This window comes from Mercenaria mercenaria, chromosome 12, assembly GCF_021730395.1.
Source record: "Mercenaria mercenaria strain notata chromosome 12, MADL_Memer_1, whole genome shotgun sequence".
In the NCBI taxonomy this organism is placed as follows: domain Eukaryota; kingdom Metazoa; phylum Mollusca; class Bivalvia; order Venerida; family Veneridae; genus Mercenaria; species Mercenaria mercenaria.
The window spans coordinates 35,833,521-35,856,214 of NC_069372.1; the positions used below are offsets into that span (position 1 = coordinate 35,833,521).

The window sequence follows — 22,694 nt, forward strand, 5'->3', positions numbered from 1 at the left end:
TTTAAAAAACTACTGTGTTTTTATTTTCTGTTTTTGCAAGAGCACTGGCTAACTTTGAATGACATCATTATTGCAAATAATGTATTCTTCCACCAACTTTCCCAGCATCCTCACTGTCAGGGTATTTGGGCTCACAAATTGAAAATACAGCAATCTTCCCCCAGGGTGAAAATGAAAATGTCTTTTTCCCCCCCCCCCCCCCCCCCCCCCCCCCCCACAACACCACCCTACAAAAAGAAAAGTGTAGGGGCTAATTCGAGTAGCTCGGGGGAATACCGGCGAATACTACCGTCATACCATTTGACCGATTTTCTCTTAATGGGGAGTCCCAAAAACCTGTTAATATCTGAGCCCCAGGGTTCGGGGATGATTGTGTTGAACCCTTCTTACCCTTTCAGATCTCAAGGGCGACTAATAGGGCTTAAACTTATTTTGCTGTAACCTGTGATTCCACAGGTAGCAAATTTTGATTCCATACCCAGTTTTTTTTTTCGATGAAAGAGATGTGTAACCAAAATTTTTTCGTCCTGTTTGGGGCCATATAACCTAACCTGTTTGGGAATCTGAATGTTGGAAATTATACATAGTCATGAATGGTTTTTTCATCTACGACAGCCGTGGCTCGTTTGGGAAAATTTTTGTTCTTTTTGGGAGTGAAGAGCGGGGAACAAGAGGAGGGGAAAGTTAAAAATTTTTGCGCAGTTATTTTTTCCAAAATTTCTTCTTTGGGGCAATTTTAATCACGACTGCCTTTGTTGCGGAATAAAATGGAAAAAGGTGATACGCTTTCTTTTACCACGAAGAAATAGTGAAAAAAATGGAACATCTGGTATTTCGCTATGATATCATATTTTTTCAGTTATTTCATTTATTTCTGAAACTTTTACTTTGAATTTGGGGGCATGACTGGACGAATAATAGTTAAGCGCATTTTCTTTCATTCGCTTTACCTACACCAGTTTGAAGTTGACTTCTTCTAAATAAGGCTTACGGAAGTTAGACTCATACTAGTGCTTGAGGTAATATTTGGGAGGAGGTCTCGAGTGTACCATAAAGTCATTTTAGATTTCTACTTCCTCCAAATATTTTCAAATGGTCTGAATGAGGTTGATAAAAATTAAAACAAATATTTCGATATTTATAGAGAGGTTGGATTTGTAGTTGTAAATGCGGGTTTAATCCTGTTTACGACTTAAACAAGTGACGGTACTTTCACCACAAGGAGAGACTTCGAGGTAAAAAATAATATAATCAAATAAATGTTATGTATTTCAGAAGAGGCGAAAAAGGAAACAACAACTACTGAACATGAAACTACAGGTAATCCATTTGAGCCGTGCCATGAGAAAACCAACATAGTGGGTTTACGACCAGCTAACAGTTTCTCTAATTGCAATAGGCTTTGAAAGCGAACAGCATGGATCCTGACCAGACTGCGCGGATGCGCAGGCTGGTCATGATCCATGCTAGTAGCAAACCCACTATGTTGGTTTTCTCATGGCACGGCTCATTTAGTGTTTACTATCATGTGACATCATATCCAATTACAATAAAAGCTGCCTTGCAGTATCAGGTGCACCAATTACTAAAGACGTACACAGTGCATGTATGCCACTGTCTGTGTCAGCAGGAATACGAATGTAGTTAAATACTGTTTTATGCATTCCATTGGACAAATACGGAAATCAACAGGGTTCCGTTGAGGCCATCGTGGTTTCATGTCAATGCATCGTGTATTCGCGATTTCGCCCTTAGGACGACAGCGCGAAACCACGACGGCCTTAACGGAACACTGTAGAAATCGGATATAAAACACATTTGTAGTACTTTTGTATTTAGCTATCCGATATTTTCTAATTGTTCCAAAATCTAGGAAGTAATTTTCATTTATCAGCAGTAATAACACAATCTGTGAGTTCTAGTGAGTTTTGATACCTTATTAAAATTATCTTTTCAATTTCATACGTTGATGCACACCATGTGGTTATCCCAGTCATAACACTTGTATCTGTTTTACCTGATATCATATGCAGAATCATTCAACCTAACGTCTTTTGAATCGATACATTTAAATTTCATGCTGTAGTCCATTCAACGCAACGTATTCTGAACTTGGCACAATGGATAAGAGTGTCTTTAAAATTTCACTCTGAAAATACCATTCAATGTAACGATTCTAAACTGATTACATGTGCATTTTAAATTTCAAAATGCGGACCATTTAACGTAACGTATTCTGAACTTGATACAAATGCCTTTTAAATTTTAGACAATAGACCATTCAATGAAATTATTCTTCTGTAGACACATGTGCTTTTAAAATCCCAGGCTGAGGACTACTCAACGTAACGTATTCAGAATAAGTAGTTATATATATATGCTTTGTATGTGGTTCAAGGCTGTGGACTATTTTACGTAACGTATTCTGAATTAGATATATGTGCTTTTTACATGATTTCGGGACATGACCCATTCAACCTAATGTATTCTGATCTTGATACAGGTGCCATTTATATTTTTCTAAGCTGTGAATAATTCAATGTGATATATTCTGGATTGAATATATGTACCTTTTATATGAATCCATATTTTGTACCATTCTACGTAACGTATTCTGAACTGGATACATGTGCCTTTTATATAATTTCAGGCTGTGGACCTTCTACGTAACGTATTCTGAACTGGATACATGTGCCTTTTATATAATTTCAGGCTGCGGACCATTCAACGTAACGTATTCTGAGTCTGCTCCAAGTTTTATAGTTTCGGAAACGTCTTCGTTTTATAGCACTGGGTGCAGTGAGTTATATTTGATAATTAAAACAGTTTCTAGCAATAGCAGAGGTTTTGCTTTCGGCATGTCGTATTTATTTTATCATGATTTCCCATTTTTTCAATATTCAATACTGGCTTACTTTGGTTAACTACCCATGAGTATTTGTAACATCGTCATATAAAAGGAGAGTTGTAGATCAACTCCGTTGTTTTTTATTTATTTATTTATTTATTTATTTATTATTTGTGCATGCGTGCATGTATGCGTTGTAAAAATGTTTGTAAAGTAAGCCGGTCAAATACCATGTGAAAAGGCAAGGTTATGTTGTTGTTTTTTTATTGTTTTTTTAAGCATTACATTACCTTTACTAAGGTAGTTTAATTTTAAAGATCTATGTGACAACATTTTGTCGTTTAATGGGTGCTGAAGTATTATTTGGATATCATGTACACATTTTTATCATTATGACAGTCCTTATTCGAGAATCGGGTGAAAGTAAAACATAGCGAAAATTCTTTGTTTCAGAAATAAGTGGCAATTGTTGGACAAGAAAACAGTGTTATGATTGTCTTGAAGGCCCTAACAGAGATAGAGTCGGGAATCTCAACCATATACCTGTGTGCTGTCCAGACTGTGCGAGATACGGACTTTCGCTGTCATGGTCCAGCTGTAACTGTAATAACCGCGGACTCTGAGCTTACAGATGTTTTTAGAAAGAACAGCAGTGCCAAAGGCTCTTGTGATAATATATCTTTAAGCGCATTTGTGACGAACAATAGCATATAAATTCAAATTTATCATATGAATAAAATGTTCATTTTGTATCCATAAGCTAAAATATTTAAATATTATTTTTGATTTGTACTTAAATTAAATTTCTTGTATACATGTTCGTCTCGAATGAATGGCTTAAAAGTTCATCCAGCAAGTAAGCTGTCCACCGCGTATATAGTAAGCGTCTTTTATGAAATTTGAGGTGGTCACGTGTAACAGATATGTGTTGAAGTTTTGTTCAAAACAACTATTTATTAGTCGTACTTTTTCTTGTTTTAACAGACATTTACATTATAAGTAAATGGTACAAATTTAGTGATACAGTGGATAAATTACTTCTGGACCTCTGGCATTTAAGCTTTAAGTTAAACGTGTGAATTATGCGAGACGAGTCCAATTAACGAGATTTTCGGACCCACAATCCTGTAAAGCGACGCGCTGTGTTCTATAAAATGCCGTTGTTGTTGTTTCATCTCTGAAGTCTGGTCGTGTGAAGTTTCTGAATTATTAATAGAAGGCTTAATTTGGATCATTGGTTAAATTTTCACATATTTTGTCACTATTTAATTCAAGCTGCGGTACGATGGCCTATAGAGCCAGAGAATATAAAGAAATGAATAAGGCCTGATGTAGAAATTAGCTCCATTTTCCACGAAATCCGTGTCCCGTGTTCAGAATAGTTATCCGTAAACAAACTTGTCCTGGTTAAAACCCAGTCTAAATGCTATATCATATATATACTCTAAAGTCGTAACTTCCTATCCATCTAACGTGCAAATATTTTTTTTCTATTGACGCATTGCATTCTCAGAGATAAACACTACGGTGAAATATTATGTAACCACTTAACGGTAATATGTTACTATACTACTAATAGATTTTCCTCACCCGAGGTCCTGGAAGGCGATATGACCACAGTCCACTGTGAAGCAAATACTGTTACAGCAGCCTTCTCCATGAGCAGGGTGTCATTAGCTGGTGTTTCGCTCTTTAAGTTCTTATGATACATACCTTGTATTTTACTTGTAATTTTTATGAAATGGTTGCAAACGGCTTTCGTCAATAATGGTGGTCTGCTTAGACAAAGTACGTAGCTGGAACATAAAAACAAATGCATTATATGTAGCAAATACTGCTAGAACAAGATTTTCTGGTTTGGTGTCCTTAAAAAGATTAAAAGGTAAGGCTTAAATACTTTTTACGACCTGTCAATGTGCAGTTGTAGTAAATGCAGAATTACCAGAACAGTAAAATTGTTAGTTTTATAGGATTGAAACAGCTATGAACCAAAGCTTAAATGTTGATACATTTTTTTCTTGTGCAATTTCGTTATAACGAGGTATATGGTGTGAAATTGCCCTTATATCTGTGTTTTGTGCGCAAAATATTTTTTTCTAAGTATAAGATCGAAAATATTTTCTCCGAGTAAACACCATATGCAATATTTCCACGCGTGGCTCAGCTACGAGTGAAAATGTAGATTATGGTGTTCACGAGTAAAAATATATTTCGATGTTAATGTGAAACAAACGTGATATATTTTCTCCATATTTTCTATGTTTTAAATGGTTTTAAATAAACTATATCCATTATACTCGTGCAAAGCCATGTGCATCATTACAGGATCAGCGGCTGCAAAATACAGGCAGTAATGAGCGCCGGCTTAAGTGCACTTTTCCGTTCATTTTCAAGGAAAACATAAGTAAATTCACTGAATTAATCAACCAAAAGCATTGATAAGTCTTGCTTGCAGTTAACCTGTTATAAGAAACAGCACTGCATTGCATATTTGTTTAAATAAATCATTCACAGAAAACAATGCTACTTTATCTTGTCGAATGCCCGTGTGCTAGTAAGAGTAAAGGCAGGAAAATTACAAAATGGTCTCCTTTATACCCATTTAGACATCCGAAATCCGATTCCTTAATAAAAGTTCTCTAGAGCATTGTCATATAATAACATTGTTACAGCTAATATCATAGTCTATGGACAAGAACTTGGATACAGTTGCCGACGCATAACAAAAATAAGAACAAGACTATCATTTTACAGGACAAAATACGGGCACATCCGCCTTTCTAAAAAAACGTGAACATTACTGCATCTTTAACAAAAGCAAGTTCAGTTCAAAATTTACAACCTCAGATCTACGTTTGTTTGGCTAAAGAAAATAGGCACATTAATGTCCATTGCCATTTTGATCTTCGTATTATAGAATCATGACTCTCTAGTGCATTGGGGAAGTTGGCAGTTACTTGTGGAGAACAGGTTTGTACTGGTACAGAATCCAGGAACACTGGTTTGGTTAACTGCCCGCCGTTACATGACTGAAATACTGTTGAAAAACGGCGTTAAACCCAAAACAAACAAACAAACTCTAGAGCATTTTCATATAATAAAATTGTCAAAGCTAATGTCAGAAGCTGGATACAGTTGCTGAAGCATAACAACAATAAAAGAAGACGAAACTTTCTTTTTACAGGGTCACATCTGCCATTCGAAATAACGCGGGAATTACCGATTCTATTACAAAAGCAAGCTAAATTCAAAAGTGACTCCATGGCAACCCCATAGCGTGTCTTTGAAATGATCATTTGAAGTTATGGTCTTCATGTAATTTAAGCATGGGCAGTTATTATATACTTACAATGCAGTTTGTAATTAATTGTATATTCAGTAACATTTTTGTTTTAAACCAGTATGTTAGAAATGAGTATTTCGAAATAAAAAATAATAGTCACATTGGAATAGCAACTTACTTTGCTTTCTGAAAGTCTTGTTCAAACAGAAAATGCTGTAAAAACAATACAGAACTTAGATCAGAGATTATTGAATGAAGATAAATAGATCATTTCATGAAAAAAAACTTCGCACGGAAAAGTTAATGCAGAAAAATTTCAAATGCTATGTTATCTTCTATACAGTATACTTTGAGCCAATAAATAGTTTAAGTCCATAAACTAGCATAAATGTCTGTTCATGAATACTGTCATCCTACTCGCGCATGCACCCAAATCTACAAATGAAAGATTGGTTGCAACATATGAAGACTTAGCACATATCTTTTTCCCTCTTAGGAGAGTTGGATGTAAAATCTTTTTCATGGGGGGTGGTTAAAAGAGCATACAGTTTGTGATTTTAGAACCAATGCAAGAAATATAACAAGTTAAAGCATAGCAAAAGTTCCTTCTAGGGCACATCTATATAAATATAAAATGATCATCTTGTAAAAGTTTGGTTGCAATGTCTGTTTTATACTGCCATAAATGTTAGGTAAGTATTTACACTAGTTATTTAACATAATTTGTTAAATCCAACAACAAATTAAATATGTTACCACTTTCAGTAGAGTAAGTACGGCAATAAGACATTGACCCGGTCAATCCATTACGATTCGATGCATGAATCTATTGCGCATAATTAGAGGGTCGCAATGGGGTTTGTTTTCACATATTAACCATGCATTTGAATGTAACGATAATATTTAGTTACATTTAAATTTGCTGATATATGTCTATCTGGTCGACTATATGTACATATGTTATGTTCTTCAAGAATGCAGGAAATAAAAGAATCAACAAATCATCCTCGGGTTTAGTAATATGTAATCCACGGAACGCGTTCAGTCAGAGAGTCGCCTCAATTAGGAAAGAATAGTTTAACGTCAGAGGTTATTTCTAAGGTCACGAAGTTTAACTGGCCAGCTTGTAATTACAACAGCTTTCGATATCAGTAGCTCAGTCAAGTGTGACTTACCGAAATAAAATATCCCTTCTCAAGAGAAGGAATAATAATCTACCAGAGCAGCAGGGACGCTAGGCGAAAGTCGAGACTTATCAATTAACAAGAAGATGGCATTTGACGAAAATCCGCTTAATAGTAGATTCGTGGGAGGAAAACATATGAGCCGGGCCATGAGAAAACCAACATAGTGGCTTTGCGACCAGCATGGATCCAGACCAGCCTGCGCATCCGCGCAGTCTGGTCAGGATCCATGTTGTCCGCTTTTAAAGCCTGTTGCAATTAGAGAAACTGTTCGCGAACAGCATGGATCCTGACCAGACTGCGCGGATGCGCAGGCTGGTCTGGATCCATGCTGGTCGCAAAGCCACTATGTTGGTTTTCTCATGACGCGCTCATATTAATTGGTGAACAACAGAGATCGCATATCGAGAACTGGACGTTTATTAACGTCTTTCGCTGTGAGATACGGCCATTTTTCTCTAACATCTCGGCTGTTTTCCCTACACTTCGAAGAATTATAATGTTTTCGTTGCTGAAAAAGACTAGTACAATGTATGTCGAGTTCTCGATTGGCGACCTCGCCTGTCTACTTTGATTTTTAGCCCCACGATCCCTCAAGCGAAAACCGGATATTTTATGACTTTTAATTGCAGTATCCGGTTATGGTTCGTATAAGCTACTACAAATTTTCTTCTGTTTGCATTGTTATATCGATAGCCGGCCACGCCATACTAAAGACTAGAGGCTTCCTTGTTTGGCGTTAAGAAGATAGTTCTAGAGGTAGACTCGTCAGCCCCGTATCAGTATACTGTGATTGAATTTGGTTATCATGTCACGTGTTTACGGCATAATATTCCAGCGAGGCAGCATAAATAAAGTTGGTCATTGCGCTCACTGTAACAAGCAGACACGGTCGTTTTTATGACACACAATAGTAAAGAATTTGAGCTTAAGGTATATTCATTTTTATAATAATTTCCTTTATCAGCCTATTCTCAAATGAATCGTATTGGGTATTGGGTAAATACTGGGTGATTACACAGGCATGTTGCTATCAATATTTGCGCATGCTGTTTCAGTAATTGCTTTGCGGGCTTTGAACCTGTGATCGACTAATTTACCAAAGGCCATAAAATATGGACCATACCAAGAGTTTTTTCCGCGTAGTTTAATTTTAATAAATAATCAGAGCAGGAATCGAGTAAATGTTTGTTAAAAAATGGACATGAATGAATGAAAACCGATCTCTAATAGTCATAATGACGATTAAAAGTGAATTTGTATGAAACAGATTAGGTATCTATTTTATAATTGAAAATTCCCTTACAACTAAAATCCTGTCGAACCTCTTCAACTCATTCTTGAAATTTTGACAATGTTCGTTGTGTACGTCGTTCGTGTGAACTATAGTAAAGAATTCAGTGTAAATTATTTGTTACTGGTACGTATAACTAGAAAGTTTATTTTAATGCAAATATTAAGAGGAATTTAAGCAGTTAAGAGAAATATGTTGATCTTTGCATATATACTAAGTACATAATGTTTATTAAGTTCATATCTTTGATGACTAACCATCTCTACATACGAGGTTCATAATTATTCAAGCATTGCTTCTCGCCTATACATAGGTAGTACGGATTGGATATAAAATAGACAGGTATACAATTTACGTTTTACATGTTTTATGTTTGTAAATATTTCGATTGCATATAGTAGATTTAGGTCATTCTTTTTAACTATTTAAAGGTGAGTAATTTACATTACTATTTTTTATATTTTCAATTATCATAGCGGATACTTTATAACCAGATTGTTAATCGCTTTCTTAAATGGGTCATATAATAGTGCAGATAGTTAACACTTAATGTATATTATATGAACGATGTATCATCACTTAAAACTAACTTGTGTATCAATGGTTTTAAGTGTACATGTTCAATTCTTTATGACTGCTTTACATGTTTATGTCTGAAACAACCGAACGAGCAACTGTCTGTTTCACGTGCTACGAAAAGATCATTTCTAACGACAATCTACAGTAACTGTGTAGCGGATTTCAGGACGAGCTTTGTATTATGTCAAAAAGGGAATTAGGCTGGCATTGCTCACAACTAATAAGTCTGTTCAATATTTAACTTATCCTTTGATGATATAGCACTTTTTGCCTAGATAAACAGCAAAATAAACGTATCAATTTTTCGTCTTCTAAATTTCACAGGTCGCAACGGATTTCTGTTTACAGTGTGATAGATATATGACAACAGTCTAATGCGCAGGAATATTGGTAATTGTTATATTTCTGTTATTGAAAATTCGTTTTCAGGCATTTCGTCTATCAGTAAATGTATTTATCACGTTTTTAGCTAACATTGGTGACAGTTCATACCCAAACATATCTCACATCGATAGCGTTGCCAAATCCTTTTGTTATCTTTAACCGGTATCTACACACAATTCCAGAACATTCAGTGTTGCGTATGTTCCCCGAACCGCCAGGTGAGGTAACTAGAGTCATGGACTGGGACTATCTTTACGTTTAACTTATCTATTCAGCTAAATCTTTCAACATAAAAAAAACAATCTGTGTGCTGTATGCATTGATAACCAGCCAGAACAAGTTTTACAACTGCAGCCATTTCGTTTGTGTGGTGCATTTTAGATAAACTTTTCTAAACCCCCGGAAACAACATTTTCAATTTATATCCGCTCTAACACATAACTTTTCTGTTTCCATGTACTAATATATGAAAATATGACGAGTTTTACAGGTGCGAAAATCTTTAAAAGACATGTAAAACTAAAGCTGTAAAAGACCTGTAAATAAAAGTTTACCAAAACAATGTTGACATATACAAATGTAAATCATTCAAGTCTATAAGACATAGCTGTAAATATTTTACAATCGAAAGTTACAGCTTTAAAACGCTTAAGTCTCAATATCACAACCGTAAATATTTGTGAATGTATTGCTTGGCACTTTTTAATGCAGTTAGGCTGTATAGAACTGACATTCAGAGAAACACAGCATCTGTCTAAAAATAATGCAATTTTAACTGTAACGGAGTAAGTGTACGTAATTGTTCAAACATCTTCTACAGTTATAAAAGGAGCTGTATAAAAAGTATAACCATATATACTTTAAGATTGATAGTGTATGAGAAATAATACAATACTGTCATATAATTTCATGGCTAACAGTTTCTATTAACAAGACCTGGTGCATCGTTTCTAGATTTTGTACTTGCCATTCTTTAAACTTATTCCATATTGTTATTTGTATAACAGGGCACTAATTAAGCATTTTTGTAGTAATTGCTTCTTTTTAATCTATAAGAAGTAATCATCTTTAAGCATTTTCTACATATGAGCCATGCCATGGGAAAACCAACATAGTGGGTATGCGACCAGCATGGATCCAGACCAGCCTGCGCATCCGCGCAGTCTGGTCAGGATCCATGCTGTTCGCTAATAGTTTCTCCAATTCCAATAGGCTTTAAAAGCGAACAGCATGGAGCCTGACCAGACTGCGCGGATGCGCAGGCTGGTCTGGATCCATGCTGGTCGCATACCCACTATGTTGGTTTTCTCATGGCACGGCTCATATATTTTTGAATAGTGCCGTTTTCAACAAATGTTACAAAATTACAACAGTATCAGTTAGGCATATTTACAGCTGTAACTTTTTCATTTGCACAAGCTGCATAATTCAAGTGAAATTCACAGCTGTTACATCAAATCTGTTATATATTATCTACAGATGTAAATGTTAAATAATCCTGACTGAAATTTTTCTACAGGCATACACAGACTTCTACTTAAAAGTGGTTACTCGTCAAAATTTACCAGCGAGAGTACTACAATGACGTCTTCTGTATCAATACCACACATCTGTAAGTTCTTTTAGATACATTCTCTTATTGGTTTAAACAGTATTTATTAGATATATCATGTACATAAATATATACTGAGCTATATATGAAAACGGGCTCCAAATACATCTCTCCGGGGAGCTATATCAGAAGGGAGCCATGTAGGATGTGGCATAGCTCATTCGGGAGAAGTGACTTGCGTTGTTGTTTAAAGTCTGATAATATCAATTGTAATGATTATACTCTGAATGTTTATCAGAATCATGTGAGAAGATATGTCAGAAAATATGTTTGAACTATTATTTGCAAACCAGAGGTCACCATTTTTTGTCAGCATTTCAAAAATTTCTAGGGGGAGGCCCCCGAATACCCACCTGCGGGAGCGGAAATTCCCCTTGCCACACTCTCCCCCTTGAGTAATTCCAATTTTACTCACGCTAAACTTGATTGTACACACCCAAATAATCTAAATACTTGTTTTTCAGCGCATAAATAACTTATACGATGGATTCTGGTGAAAACAAACACGATGCTGAGTACAATGTGTCCACCGAAAAGACAAACGTTGATTCAAGGTATCTAACTTTCTTCCAGAACATAACTGTTCGTGGAGTTAAATTAAACCGATTGCAAACAAAGCACAAGCGTAAACATTTGAAATAGAGTCTTCAAAATTTGGGCGACATACTTTTTAATGACATACCTGTACGAGAATAGGACCTGTTTTACGGCTGTAAATCTGTAAAAAACCAGTATTTTGAAATTACAGCTGTAAAAGACCAGTGGTAAGTGACCAGAAATACAGTTAAACTTTAACATGCAGGTCTCAAAAGTACAGCTGTATACAAAATTACAGTTGAATGTTTCAGCTGTAAAATGGTCATGTCTAAACATTACAGCTGTAACGTTTTTGGAGGGAAACATGAGTATTATGTCAGTCATCTTTAATGCATTTTACGGGATATAACTGAAATTTACAGAGACACCACATCTTATAAAATACTGGAATTTTAGCCGTTATGGAGTAAGTGCAAATGTTTAATTATCTAATATAGTTGTAAACGGACATGCATAGGTACATACATTAACCATTTACACTATATTCGAAGCTGATGAGTTGAAAAGAAATAATCCTAAGATTGTCATATGTCTTCATGGCAAAGATCTGATGCATAAGTTTCAACTTTGTATCCTACTTTCTAATTTTGCAATTGCTATACTGTAAACATATTTCATATTGACTTGATCATTTATTTTTACCATTTTTGTAGTAATTGCTACCCTTTCTAGAGGAATTACAATTCATCCTAAAACTTTTGTACCTCTGCCCTCTTTTTCAACACGTGTAAACATTTCTACAGTTGTAACGTTTAGGCATATTTACTGTTGTAACTGTTTCATTTTTACAGCTCGAATTGTTTTACAGGCGTTTTACAGCCGTAAATTGAATTCTACAGCTGTAAAAGCAATGTTGTTATATAAAACTTTTTGAAATAATCATGACTGTACTTTTGAACAAGAATACAGGTCTTTCTGTAAATTTCAGTGACCGCCTCTCTCTCTCCCTCCCTCTCTCTCTCTCTCTCTCTCTCTCTCTTGAGTTCGTGTGACGTTCATCCCAACAAAAACAAACCACAAGAAGCAAATAAAGCTAATTCTAACCACACTTTTGTCCACTTCCTGAAACATTTTCCTTTATTAACTTTTAAACCCGACTTTTAAGGCTAGTTATGATTAAAATTGGATTCGAACCCGTGGGATTCTGCCCGAAATGACGACAGCGCCATTTCTACTAATAGAATGTTTCAATTTTATTATTTTCTGAATCCTACATCTACAAATATTTGCAGCACATCTGGCACGGGGTATCAACCGCGGAAGTCTCGAACTCGTTTGATTATTATTGGAGTGGTAGCTGCTGTCATTGTTCTTGCTGTCGTCATCGTAGTTGTTGTTGTAGTTGTCACGCGAACGAAAAATGTTGATGGTAAGTTACCTAATCCTGTAGTAGCTCCTACACTATGACATATATTTTCAGATATATTTTCTCTCATTTTCTTCAGGTGTTGTAAATGGATCGATTATATATTCTCCTAAAAATTAAGAACCACATAGAAAAGGGTAACATATTCGAAGTTACTTACAAAGGAAAAATAACAGAGCCATTCAAAATTGGAAGAAACTACTAAATGCCGTACCTGTCCAGCAGAACATATTAATTAATCATTCTGCACGCAACACGCATTAATGCTAATGTTATCTGTATACCGCGTGCCGCTTCTAGGCGGTGTTGTTATCTACATCTGGCAAACTCACGCCGCGTATATGCGTCTTTATAGTAATAGCTCTGAATTCCGCGTGACGCTTTCAGTTGTCACATTTCATTGGTCTTTTGATAAATCTTTTAGTACTTTCTAACAAATTGGACTAATCAAATTTTTGTTGCGTAACATTTTTAAAACATAAATAAAACCTGATGTTGTGGAAAATAAATGTTTTCGTTGAAGAAAACTGTTAAAGCGAGCGTCGTTCAAGTTATGATTTGTGATTTCTCGAAGCCTGAAAATTACGGATGATTCTTTATATGATCGAAACATAAAATAAATAAATAGATTGATACCAAGAAGATTCATTGAGCAATGACACTTGAAATAAGGCAACCCAAAAAAAAAATTCGCTCGTCGCTCGTGCGGCAAATAATGCCTTCTGCGGGATCAAACAATTTTACGGCTAAATGAGTTAACTTCTGATTATTATCGTTCTTATGTTTTATTACCATAAAATAATCATTAAAAATCATTGTGCCATTGGCAGAATGAGTTTAATTGCAGAATGTCCCTTGATACCGTCACAATCAGATGACTATTAAAACCCGGTGAAATTAATTTTAGTATTTTAGTGTGTATGCTATATTTCTCTGGAACACTTTTTATGAAATTACATCGAAATGACTATGAAATAACATCAAAATAAAATTGGTTTATTTTTTAAGAGGGAGCGTGGGAATGGGGTTGGGCTATATCTTTTATGACCAGTTTATGGGCAGTTTTAAACCCTAATCTAATGAAGTCAACACGATTCATTTCGTTTGCTTGTCAGTGAAAAATATAATTGTCTCAGTATTAGTTTGTTCTCTTGTTTTGGTGGGTTTAGAGGAACACCGACATCCATTAGGCAATATGACGACTTTCCAGCTTTTGGCGGTGTAGGTAAACCCAAGGTGATCCTCCGGGCATTGTTTCAGACCTGGATGGGTACCAGAGTTGAACCAGCGTCCTTCCATTAATCAGCTTAGTTGCTTCCTCTTATAATATATTCTATATCTAAGTGAGGTTTCGAACCCACATTGGTGAGGGACAAGTTATTCGAAGTCAGCGACCTTACCCACTCGGGCATTGAACCCCTTCTCAGTAATAGTATGGGAATTTTTTGTTGTTTTAAATATCCATGTTAATGTCGGGTCAATCCTGGTTCTGGCTTATACAATTAGTGGTGTTGTAGCTACAAGGAGAGACTAGAGGGTCGATAACTATTTAATCAAAGAAGTGTTTGTATTCAATTTGCAGAAGAGGCAGAGAAGGAAACAACTACTATTGAAGATGAAACAACAGGTAATCATTTAAGTGTGAACTGAATTGTTATATATACTTAATCAGAATAAAAGCTGCCTTTAGATACTAATGTGCCAATTTCTTAAAGCATACGCAGAACATATGTGTAAGTGCGATTGTGAACAACCTACCAAACCGAATACAATACCATTATGCTAATAAAATGTAGAGGTATGGAATTTCACATGTTACATACATTCATGTTATGGGTTATGTGTTACCTTTTAACTTTTAAAGGGTCAAGCTTAAGGATTTATGCTAATTTCTATACTTATTAAAAAGTTATTTCATTTTTAGCAACCGTATTTGAGCAATAAAACGACTTCATTGATACCAATAAAATGAGTTTTGATAACATTCAAGTCAGATTTTTTAAAATTCAGATACGGTAATTTACACCTTCATACATTTACACCTGTTTACATGTGCTATTAAAAATTTGCAGGTTGCGGACCTTTCAACGTAACGTACTCTGATAAAGCTCCAACTTTTATAGTTTCAAGTGGGTCATTGTTTTACATGACTGGATGCAGTAAGTGATATTTTATAGTAAAACCACTTTCTGGTAAAAGAAGGGGTTTTGCTTTCAGCATTTTTTACTTATCTTGTTATTATTACCTGTTTCTTGCAAATAAGAAATACTAGCTAAACTACCCTTCAGTAACTGTAGCGTTCTTATATAAAACAAAAGAGCCATGATGGTCAAAGATCGCTCACCTGAGTTTCAGAGCTTAAACAGGCTAAAGAGTGTGTAACTTTGGAAAATTGGAAGAGGATCGAGTTATGCGCCAGGTGTCGAAAGTTCCTGAGAGAGTAGAAGCTGATTCACTATATGCTTCTTAGGTCTGGGTGGAAAATATACCCACAAGCTCTTAACTCTATATAAATGAAATACTTCAGGCATGTAGATCCTTTATGTATGACCCGAAAAATACCTCCAAATTATCAACGGGATGCTATTTTAACAAAATAGTTGACCGAAAACTGATCACTTAAAATTTCGAAAATTTTCGACCGATTCTATCTGGTTTACATAATACATTAGTTATATCATATAATAAATGCGAAATGAAAATTGCGGATGAAGGTGTCGGAAATCTTTATTGTTAACATTACGTGGATTATTTTCTGCTAAATTTTACGAAGGCAATATGGACATTGCTATGAATGTCCAAAGCTCTGCGTCGGTACATTTTGTCATTTAAGGACAGCTGAAGATTTTTTTCAAGAACATGTACACTTGTTTATCTTTCTAACAGTTTAAATGTTTCTGAAAATCGGAGACCAGTGTCAGCTAATGTCACACGTACCAAAGTTATTTTAATTATTTTTCAGAAATAAGTGGTAATTGCTGGACAAGAAAACAGTGTTACGATTGTCTTGAAGGCCCTAACAGGGATAGAGTCGGGAATCTCAACCATATACCTGTGTGTTGTCCAGACTGTGGAAGATACGGGCTCTCGCTGTCATGGTCCAGCTGTAACTGTAATAACCACGGACTCTGACCTCACAGATGTTTCCAGAAATAACGACAGTGCCAAAACGTTTGTGAGCAAATTGGATGGGGGACAATTACAAATAAATTAAAATTTATTGAAATATGTTTCAATGCATGATGTTCAGTTTAAATTCAAAAGTAACAATCGTCGTTTATGAGGTTATCATTTTGAATCTGTACTTAGATTTTGTTATACAATGTACATAATATTGTGCGTTTAATTCGACCTGGCGGGGCGGAGTTAATCTCTGACTTATGCAAATAATGGTAATCTCATAAAACGAGCAAAATAGGTAGAGCAATATAATTGTTTAATTCCGTAACCAACGACTACAATTCAACACTACATTGGTTACAATGTTAAATCAGGCCCCAAAGTACAATTAATTTCCCATAGGGTTACATACAAATATATCAATGCAAGGCTTTGACACAATGTTTTGAAGACAAATGCAAATACCTTCTCTTTAGAAATCTATCCAAGAGAAACACAAAAATCACTTTGAAGTGACCTGTTGACCTGCTACTTTTCTCCTCACATCTGTCAGAATGAATAGTGTATTGCATTTTTACAAAGTGAAGCGGTCCAGCCTACTTTTTGTACAAATCCACAGACAGTCATTTGCACAAGAAACCATGATTTTCCAGAAATTTTTTACCCCTTTCTCTTCATTTACATCAGATCTATAAAATTTGGCTACTTTCAGAAGCTCAGAATATCTATTTACAATCAAATCAATCATGAAATGAGGGACCTCTTTTCTCTCGGATACACTTCCTTTAGTTGGGTAACGAAGGGCAGGTAACTGTACCTTGTTACCAGGTAGATGGCCACTGAATAAGAAATCAGGTTACCGAATATACTACATTTCCTGCACAATAATGCAGTGGACCGTCGCGAAACCCCGCTCCGCCAGGTCGATTAAAACGCACAGTATGTCGGGATTCAATTTCTAAAAAGTTTATCTAGCAAACACGCTCACTGTGAAATATCCTACTAATCCCCATTCCCGCGCAAACGCGAGGACGCGTCCATTTCATGATAATTGATGAAATAGTAATTCATATTGGTTGTACATTACTTGACAAGTAAATATCAGTATTTATTTATTTGAACTGTCCAATACCGTATACGGTGAAATATCTCAGTCGGGTAAAATGCAGAAAACAATAGGAAACCAGCAAATCGTTTTGAACGAGTTCAAATCTTCATGAGGATTTTTAGATGTTTTTTATTTGTTTCTCCTGTACGTTTTCATTTCCCGTTGTTTTTTTTTTTTGTTTTTTTCGTTTCTTTCTTTGATTGTCTGTATTTTTAATATAACGTAATATTATTACTGTGTAGTACATGCATGTAACGAATATTATCAAACCTTTCTCATCTGCCATATCGGCTTCAGATATTTGTATGTCGTGTCATAGAGAAAATTTCCGATGCAAAAAAAAAAAGAGAAGAAAATTGACTGTCGTCGCTGGGTTTCGAATCCACATGGCAAAGAAAGCGAAATGTTGAACATTACCTCTGAGCTAATTTGTAATTGAAACGAAAACTAAAAATATTTAGGTTTTGACAAGTTGCAAAAATGTTGAATTCCATCTGTTTATAGTTATGAATATTGTTGGGGCATAGTACCGTAAGCTGCGCCCTTAATGAAGTTTTGAGACGGTCCAGAAACCTAAAACAAACATGTGTTTGTATTTTGTGTTAAGCTACAGTCACACCTATGGATATGTCCATGCGTTGAGGTACGGTGCGGATGGAATTGGTCTGTGTGTGTGGGGGGGGGGGGGGGGGGGGGGGGGGGGGGCGGACACGGATAAGTACGGAGCAGTACGTTTTAGTACGGGAAAAATGGTGAGAAACGGGGAACAAAAAGATACAGGACGCGAATAAGTACGGATAGGTACAACGTACTACGTTGAACTACGTTTTACTGCGCCTGGCAACTTTCCAAGCGCGTGGACGGGTCTGCGGTGAACTACTTTGAACTACGTTTAAGTACGGGCAGCCTCGGATAACTACGTTCAGCAACGGATCAATTCGCATGACTACGTTCGCATTAAGGTTTAGTAATACCCCAGTCACACATACGGCGCGGATAGCTACGTCTAGCCACGGATAGAAACGTAGTAATACGTATCGATCCGTATCGATGCGTACCTGAGCCGTGCCATAAAGTAGTAACCCGTATCAATCCGTACCAATCCGTACGGCTCAGGTACGGATCGATACGAATAACTACGTTTTTATCCGTAGCTAGACATAGCTACCTGCGCCGTATGTGTGACTGTGGTATAACGGGTCTACCGGTAAGTTTCATATAAATAGGCCACGTCTAGCCAGCGTTTTCATTACGATTATCTTTGACATCATGTCAAACTATGGCAAGGTAAGTTTCAGTACGGATAACTACGTTTAGTACGTTAAATACCCCAGTCACACATACGGCGCGGATAGCTACGTCTAGCCACGGATAGAAACGTAGTAATCCGTATCGAGCCGTACCTTAAAGTAGTAATCCGTATCAATCCGTACCAATCCGTACGACTCCGGTACGGATCGATACAGATTACTACGTTTCTGTCCTTGGCTAGACGTAGCTATCCGCGCCGTATGTGTGACTGGGATATAACTACGGATGAATAAGTTTCAACCAAGTTGGACTAAAGTCACGCTCAAATGGCTACGGATCGCTCAAACTTTTGTGCATGTTCAAAAGTTGGAGAATATTGCAAGTTTGTGATAAGTCTTTAATACGTTTTGACCAAGTGTTGGTACGGATTGATGCGGATTACTACTTTGAGGTACGGCTCAGGTACGGATCGATACGGATTACTACGTTTCTATCTGTGGCTAGACGTAGCTATCCGCGCCGTACGCAACCATCCAACATAATAGCAGACTAACACTGGCTTAAGTAGAATTTAGACTTTTGAATTATAAGTAATCGTTGTAGCACATCGGAAAATCTTCCAAACGCTGATATATAGCTTACTGTATTTGTTAAATTACTTATTCTCCTTAAGTAAATTTAGTCAAAATTACATACAAACTTATATGGTACTGTTGAACCAGTCAAACTGTACATTCCTATATAGTTCTGTCACTTCAATTACTTGCTTTCTGTATGTCCGATTTGTTTGTCTTATATTTCACGTGCCCTAAATGAGCCACGACCTTGAAAAACTCATGGCGTCTTGCAAATAATAGTTTCTCTCCTACGATTGAAAAAATACTGAATATCTTTATATAATACAATGTCAATAACTTTATCATTTTAGACAGAAACTGTAGACATAAAGGCAATAACATAAAAACTAAACATAATAGACATAATAAACAATACCAGGCCCGTAGCTACACTGAGGCACACCGAGGCAGCTGCCTCGGATAAAATTTCCGAAGCGGAAAAATTGCAAAAAAAATCCCTTAGCAGTAGATCTTAGTTCTATATAAATTGTTGACTTCTGATAGGTCAGTACATAATGATGCTTCTTAACCTCTTAAATCCTGTTAAAAGAATCAAAATGAGCGCAAACATGGTTTATCAATTCTAAACTGGATGCGCGATGCCAGACCTATTAGCAGATGTACCTGGCGGTGAAGGGGAAATCGAAAGCGTCATAGTCAAAAGTGCTTCAAAATGGCACACTTTTAATTCACTAAGAACATTTTACGACACGCTAAGTAAAAAAAAGGACGAATCGTTAGGTACGTCAGCTACTGATGCTTCCAGTTATTTGCGGGCAATGGAAAATGTCGAGTTATAGTGGTGGCATGTTTAAAACAAGAAACAGTAGCGTTCATAAGACCACTTTCAGTTAATTTGCATGCGAAAAAGTGTGACCTATTACATGTGCACAATGAAGCCAATAAACTTATAAGCATTTTGAAAGTCTTCGATTCGGAATCGTTTGAAAAGATGTTTGATAGAACTGTTAAAGTAGCTTCACAGTTAGATATATTGCAACAAAAGCGGACAACGGTTCAGTGCAAATGCCAGCGAAAATACAATAGGTGAATCATTTTCTCTTTTATAATACGTAATAATAAATTAATACAGCATCTTACGTTCAGTGTGGGACTCTCCCAGACATAGCGGAATTGCCTCTGGTTTTTTATTATTATATACCCCGCCGTAGGCGTATGGATATAATTTTGGCGTTGTCCGTCCGTCCGTCTTAACGTCCGTCCGTCCAGCCGGAGCCATATTTAGGAAGTGGTTTGGAATATTTAAATAAAACTTCACTTTCCAGATTTTATTCATATACATGTTTACCACTATAGGGAAATGCGGCCCGTCGAGTTTCAGTCCGATTGCCTTAAGTAACACCAGAGTTATGGTCCTTAGTAGTTTCTAGTGTTAACTATATAAAGTACTATAAATATGGCAATTTCTGGTTCATAACTTGTGACATATTTGACCTAGAACTATGAAACTTTAAATGAATTTAGATCACCATAATGTGGCAGTGCACACACAATCTCGTCAGGATTTCTTCAGTAACTTCAGAGTTATTGCCCTTTAATTGTTTAAAAATCCACATATTTGTACATAACAAACTAACCAATTGGTAGAATTTCATTAAACTTGAACATTTATTAAACCTTCCATGAATATTTATCAACATGCAAAGTTGTACCCCCCCCCCCCCCCCCACCCCCGACCTCGCTCCTCCACCCAGTCACTCCACCACCCCCATAATGCAAAGCCCACCCAACCCCCAACATTTTCCATCAATATTTATTATCAACATGTGATCAATATTTATTATCAACATGTGAAGATTTGTACCCTCACCCGGTCACCCCCGGCCCCTCCAAAACAATGTTTTCATTCCATTTTTTAATTTTTCAAACCTTCCATGAATATTTATCAATATGTGAAGTTGTAACTACCCCCCCCCCCCCCCCCCCCCCCCCCCCCCCCCCACCCTCCCCTTCCCCCCACCCCGTCACCATCCACGTTCCAGAAAATGTACATGTTAAACAGCGACACTTGGTGCCTCCGTAGGCAAAAACGTGTACTTTTAAGTTTTCCATCTCTACGTCCGCAGCGTTAAAATCGTAAATATTCCATTCAAAATAATTTCATTAGCCAGGATCACCTTAACAGACAAATTATTATGTACACTTAAAACATTCGTTTTCTGTTAAATTGATCCTGACTAATGAAATTATTTGCTTCTTAGTAACATCCTTAACTTTTTGCCGGATATAATTCTTTGCCATTCCTCACCACAAACCCATTCAGTGGGGGGCACCAATTCATCGAATTTGCTTGTTACTAGTTCATAAATCATGTTATTATATTAAAACAACCTTTAAATAACCAGAAAATGCAGGAAATCGCTCACATACCGTGGGAGCTTTAGGATACCCCCGGACCCCCTAACATTGACTAATTTTTAATATTATGAATATAGCAAGTCTATATCCTGTATCATCATTATGATAATGTAACTTAAAAATCAGTTCTCTGAGAAAAAGTCTCTAAAGTAGACTGACATTTGTCGCTGTTTCGTAAAATAAAAGAAAAATTACAAAAAGTTGAAATATTGTGACAAAGTCTTTATTATCAGTCTAGTGGCTAGTCTACCCCTTACACTGCCTCGGTTAAAAAAAGTTCTGTCTACAGTACTAAATACGGCTAAGTTACATTGAATAACCTATACTGAGATCAACTAATATGGTTCAAGTACTAAATGACGAATACCTCGAATACAAGAGGCACGCATCTACGGTTCAAATCCCAGTAGCAGATGAGATATTTTACCCTATTTAACTGCTTCAAATAGGCGTAACGGTTGCACGAAGAAACTGATTTTTTTATTTGAAAATGACGGCACACAGAAACACATCTACGTTGTTTTGGGTTTTAAATGTCATTTTACAATTTATTTTCATTTTGTATTGTGAATAGACAGGGTGTAATAAAATGAAAATGATTAATAGATGAAAATGACAATATTGTTTAATTGGTTTCGAAAATGAACACAGAGTTGGATTAATTACCATCTTGGAAAACAATTAATAAAATTGTCAATCGTAAATAAATTATACAACATAAAAAATGCCACGAGCTTACAGCTATCAATATCATGATATGTTCATTCCTCCCTACCACGATGCATTTAATAAACATATTTAGTCTAACACTAATACACTTTAATTGTTTTGATACTAATAACATAGCTCTTTTATCTATTTTCAACAAACCCTTTTCATGTTATTGATTATAATTTATAATTGGTCATGTACATTGCTGTATGTAAAATAAATACTTGACTGGTAACAAAAGTCTTTATTATCATTATTTTCTTCATTACTGCTTTCAGAGATTTTCTCACGTCATGACGTATTAGACTTGTGACTTAAATAAATCAGACATGAAAAAGACGAAACAATTAATTATAACATG

At 36.0% G+C, this 22,694-nt stretch overlaps 2 protein-coding genes across 5 annotated transcripts; both read left to right on the top strand.

Moving 5' to 3' along the window:
* The first annotated feature begins 765 nt into the window (after positions 1-765).
* On the top strand, positions 766-3,664 carry LOC128547312 (uncharacterized). Its single transcript, XM_053519641.1, has 4 exons — positions 766-777; positions 1,276-1,320; positions 2,713-2,799; positions 3,302-3,664. Exons 1-4 carry the CDS (start codon positions 768-770, stop codon positions 3,469-3,471), a joined length of 312 nt encoding a protein of 103 aa, XP_053375616.1. The 5' UTR covers positions 766-767; the 3' UTR covers positions 3,472-3,664.
* Positions 3,665-8,798: 5,134 nt separating this feature from the next.
* LOC128547313 (uncharacterized) lies at positions 8,799-16,419 on the top strand. 4 transcript variants are annotated; one of them, XM_053519643.1, is made up of 8 exons: positions 8,802-8,951; positions 9,513-9,578; positions 11,092-11,184; positions 11,649-11,738; positions 13,014-13,150; positions 14,730-14,774; positions 15,220-15,306; positions 16,110-16,419. In XM_053519643.1, the coding sequence occupies exons 4-8, from the start codon at positions 11,668-11,670 to the stop codon at positions 16,277-16,279; spliced, it is 510 nt and encodes a 169-aa protein (XP_053375618.1). In that variant the 5' UTR covers positions 8,802-8,951; positions 9,513-9,578; positions 11,092-11,184; positions 11,649-11,667; the 3' UTR covers positions 16,280-16,419. The 4 variants fall into 4 exon arrangements, with proteins under 4 accessions (XP_053375619.1, XP_053375618.1, XP_053375617.1 ...); XM_053519642.1 differs by lacking the exon at positions 8,802-8,951 and adding an exon at positions 8,960-9,040; XM_053519644.1 differs by lacking the exon at positions 9,513-9,578 and having other exon boundaries at positions 8,799-8,951.
* The last annotated feature ends 6,275 nt before the right edge of the window (positions 16,420-22,694 follow it).

Excerpts from the sequence above, each read along its gene's own strand:
- LOC128547312 (XM_053519641.1), top strand. Across the intron at positions 1,321-2,712 it reads TACTGAACATGAAACTACAG|GCTGCGGACCATTCAACGTA; the intron begins GTAATCCATTTG and ends ATATAATTTCAG. Across the intron at positions 2,800-3,301 it reads GTTTTATAGCACTGGGTGCA|AAATAAGTGGCAATTGTTGG; the intron begins GTGAGTTATATT and ends TCTTTGTTTCAG.
- LOC128547313 (XM_053519644.1), top strand. The coding sequence starts at position 11,668 with ATGGATTCTGGTGAAAACAAACACGATGCTGAGTACAATGTGTCCACC. Across the intron at positions 11,739-13,013 it reads AAGACAAACGTTGATTCAAG|CACATCTGGCACGGGGTATC; the intron begins GTATCTAACTTT and ends AAATATTTGCAG. Across the intron at positions 15,307-16,109 it reads GTTTTACATGACTGGATGCA|AAATAAGTGGTAATTGCTGG; the intron begins GTAAGTGATATT and ends ATTATTTTTCAG.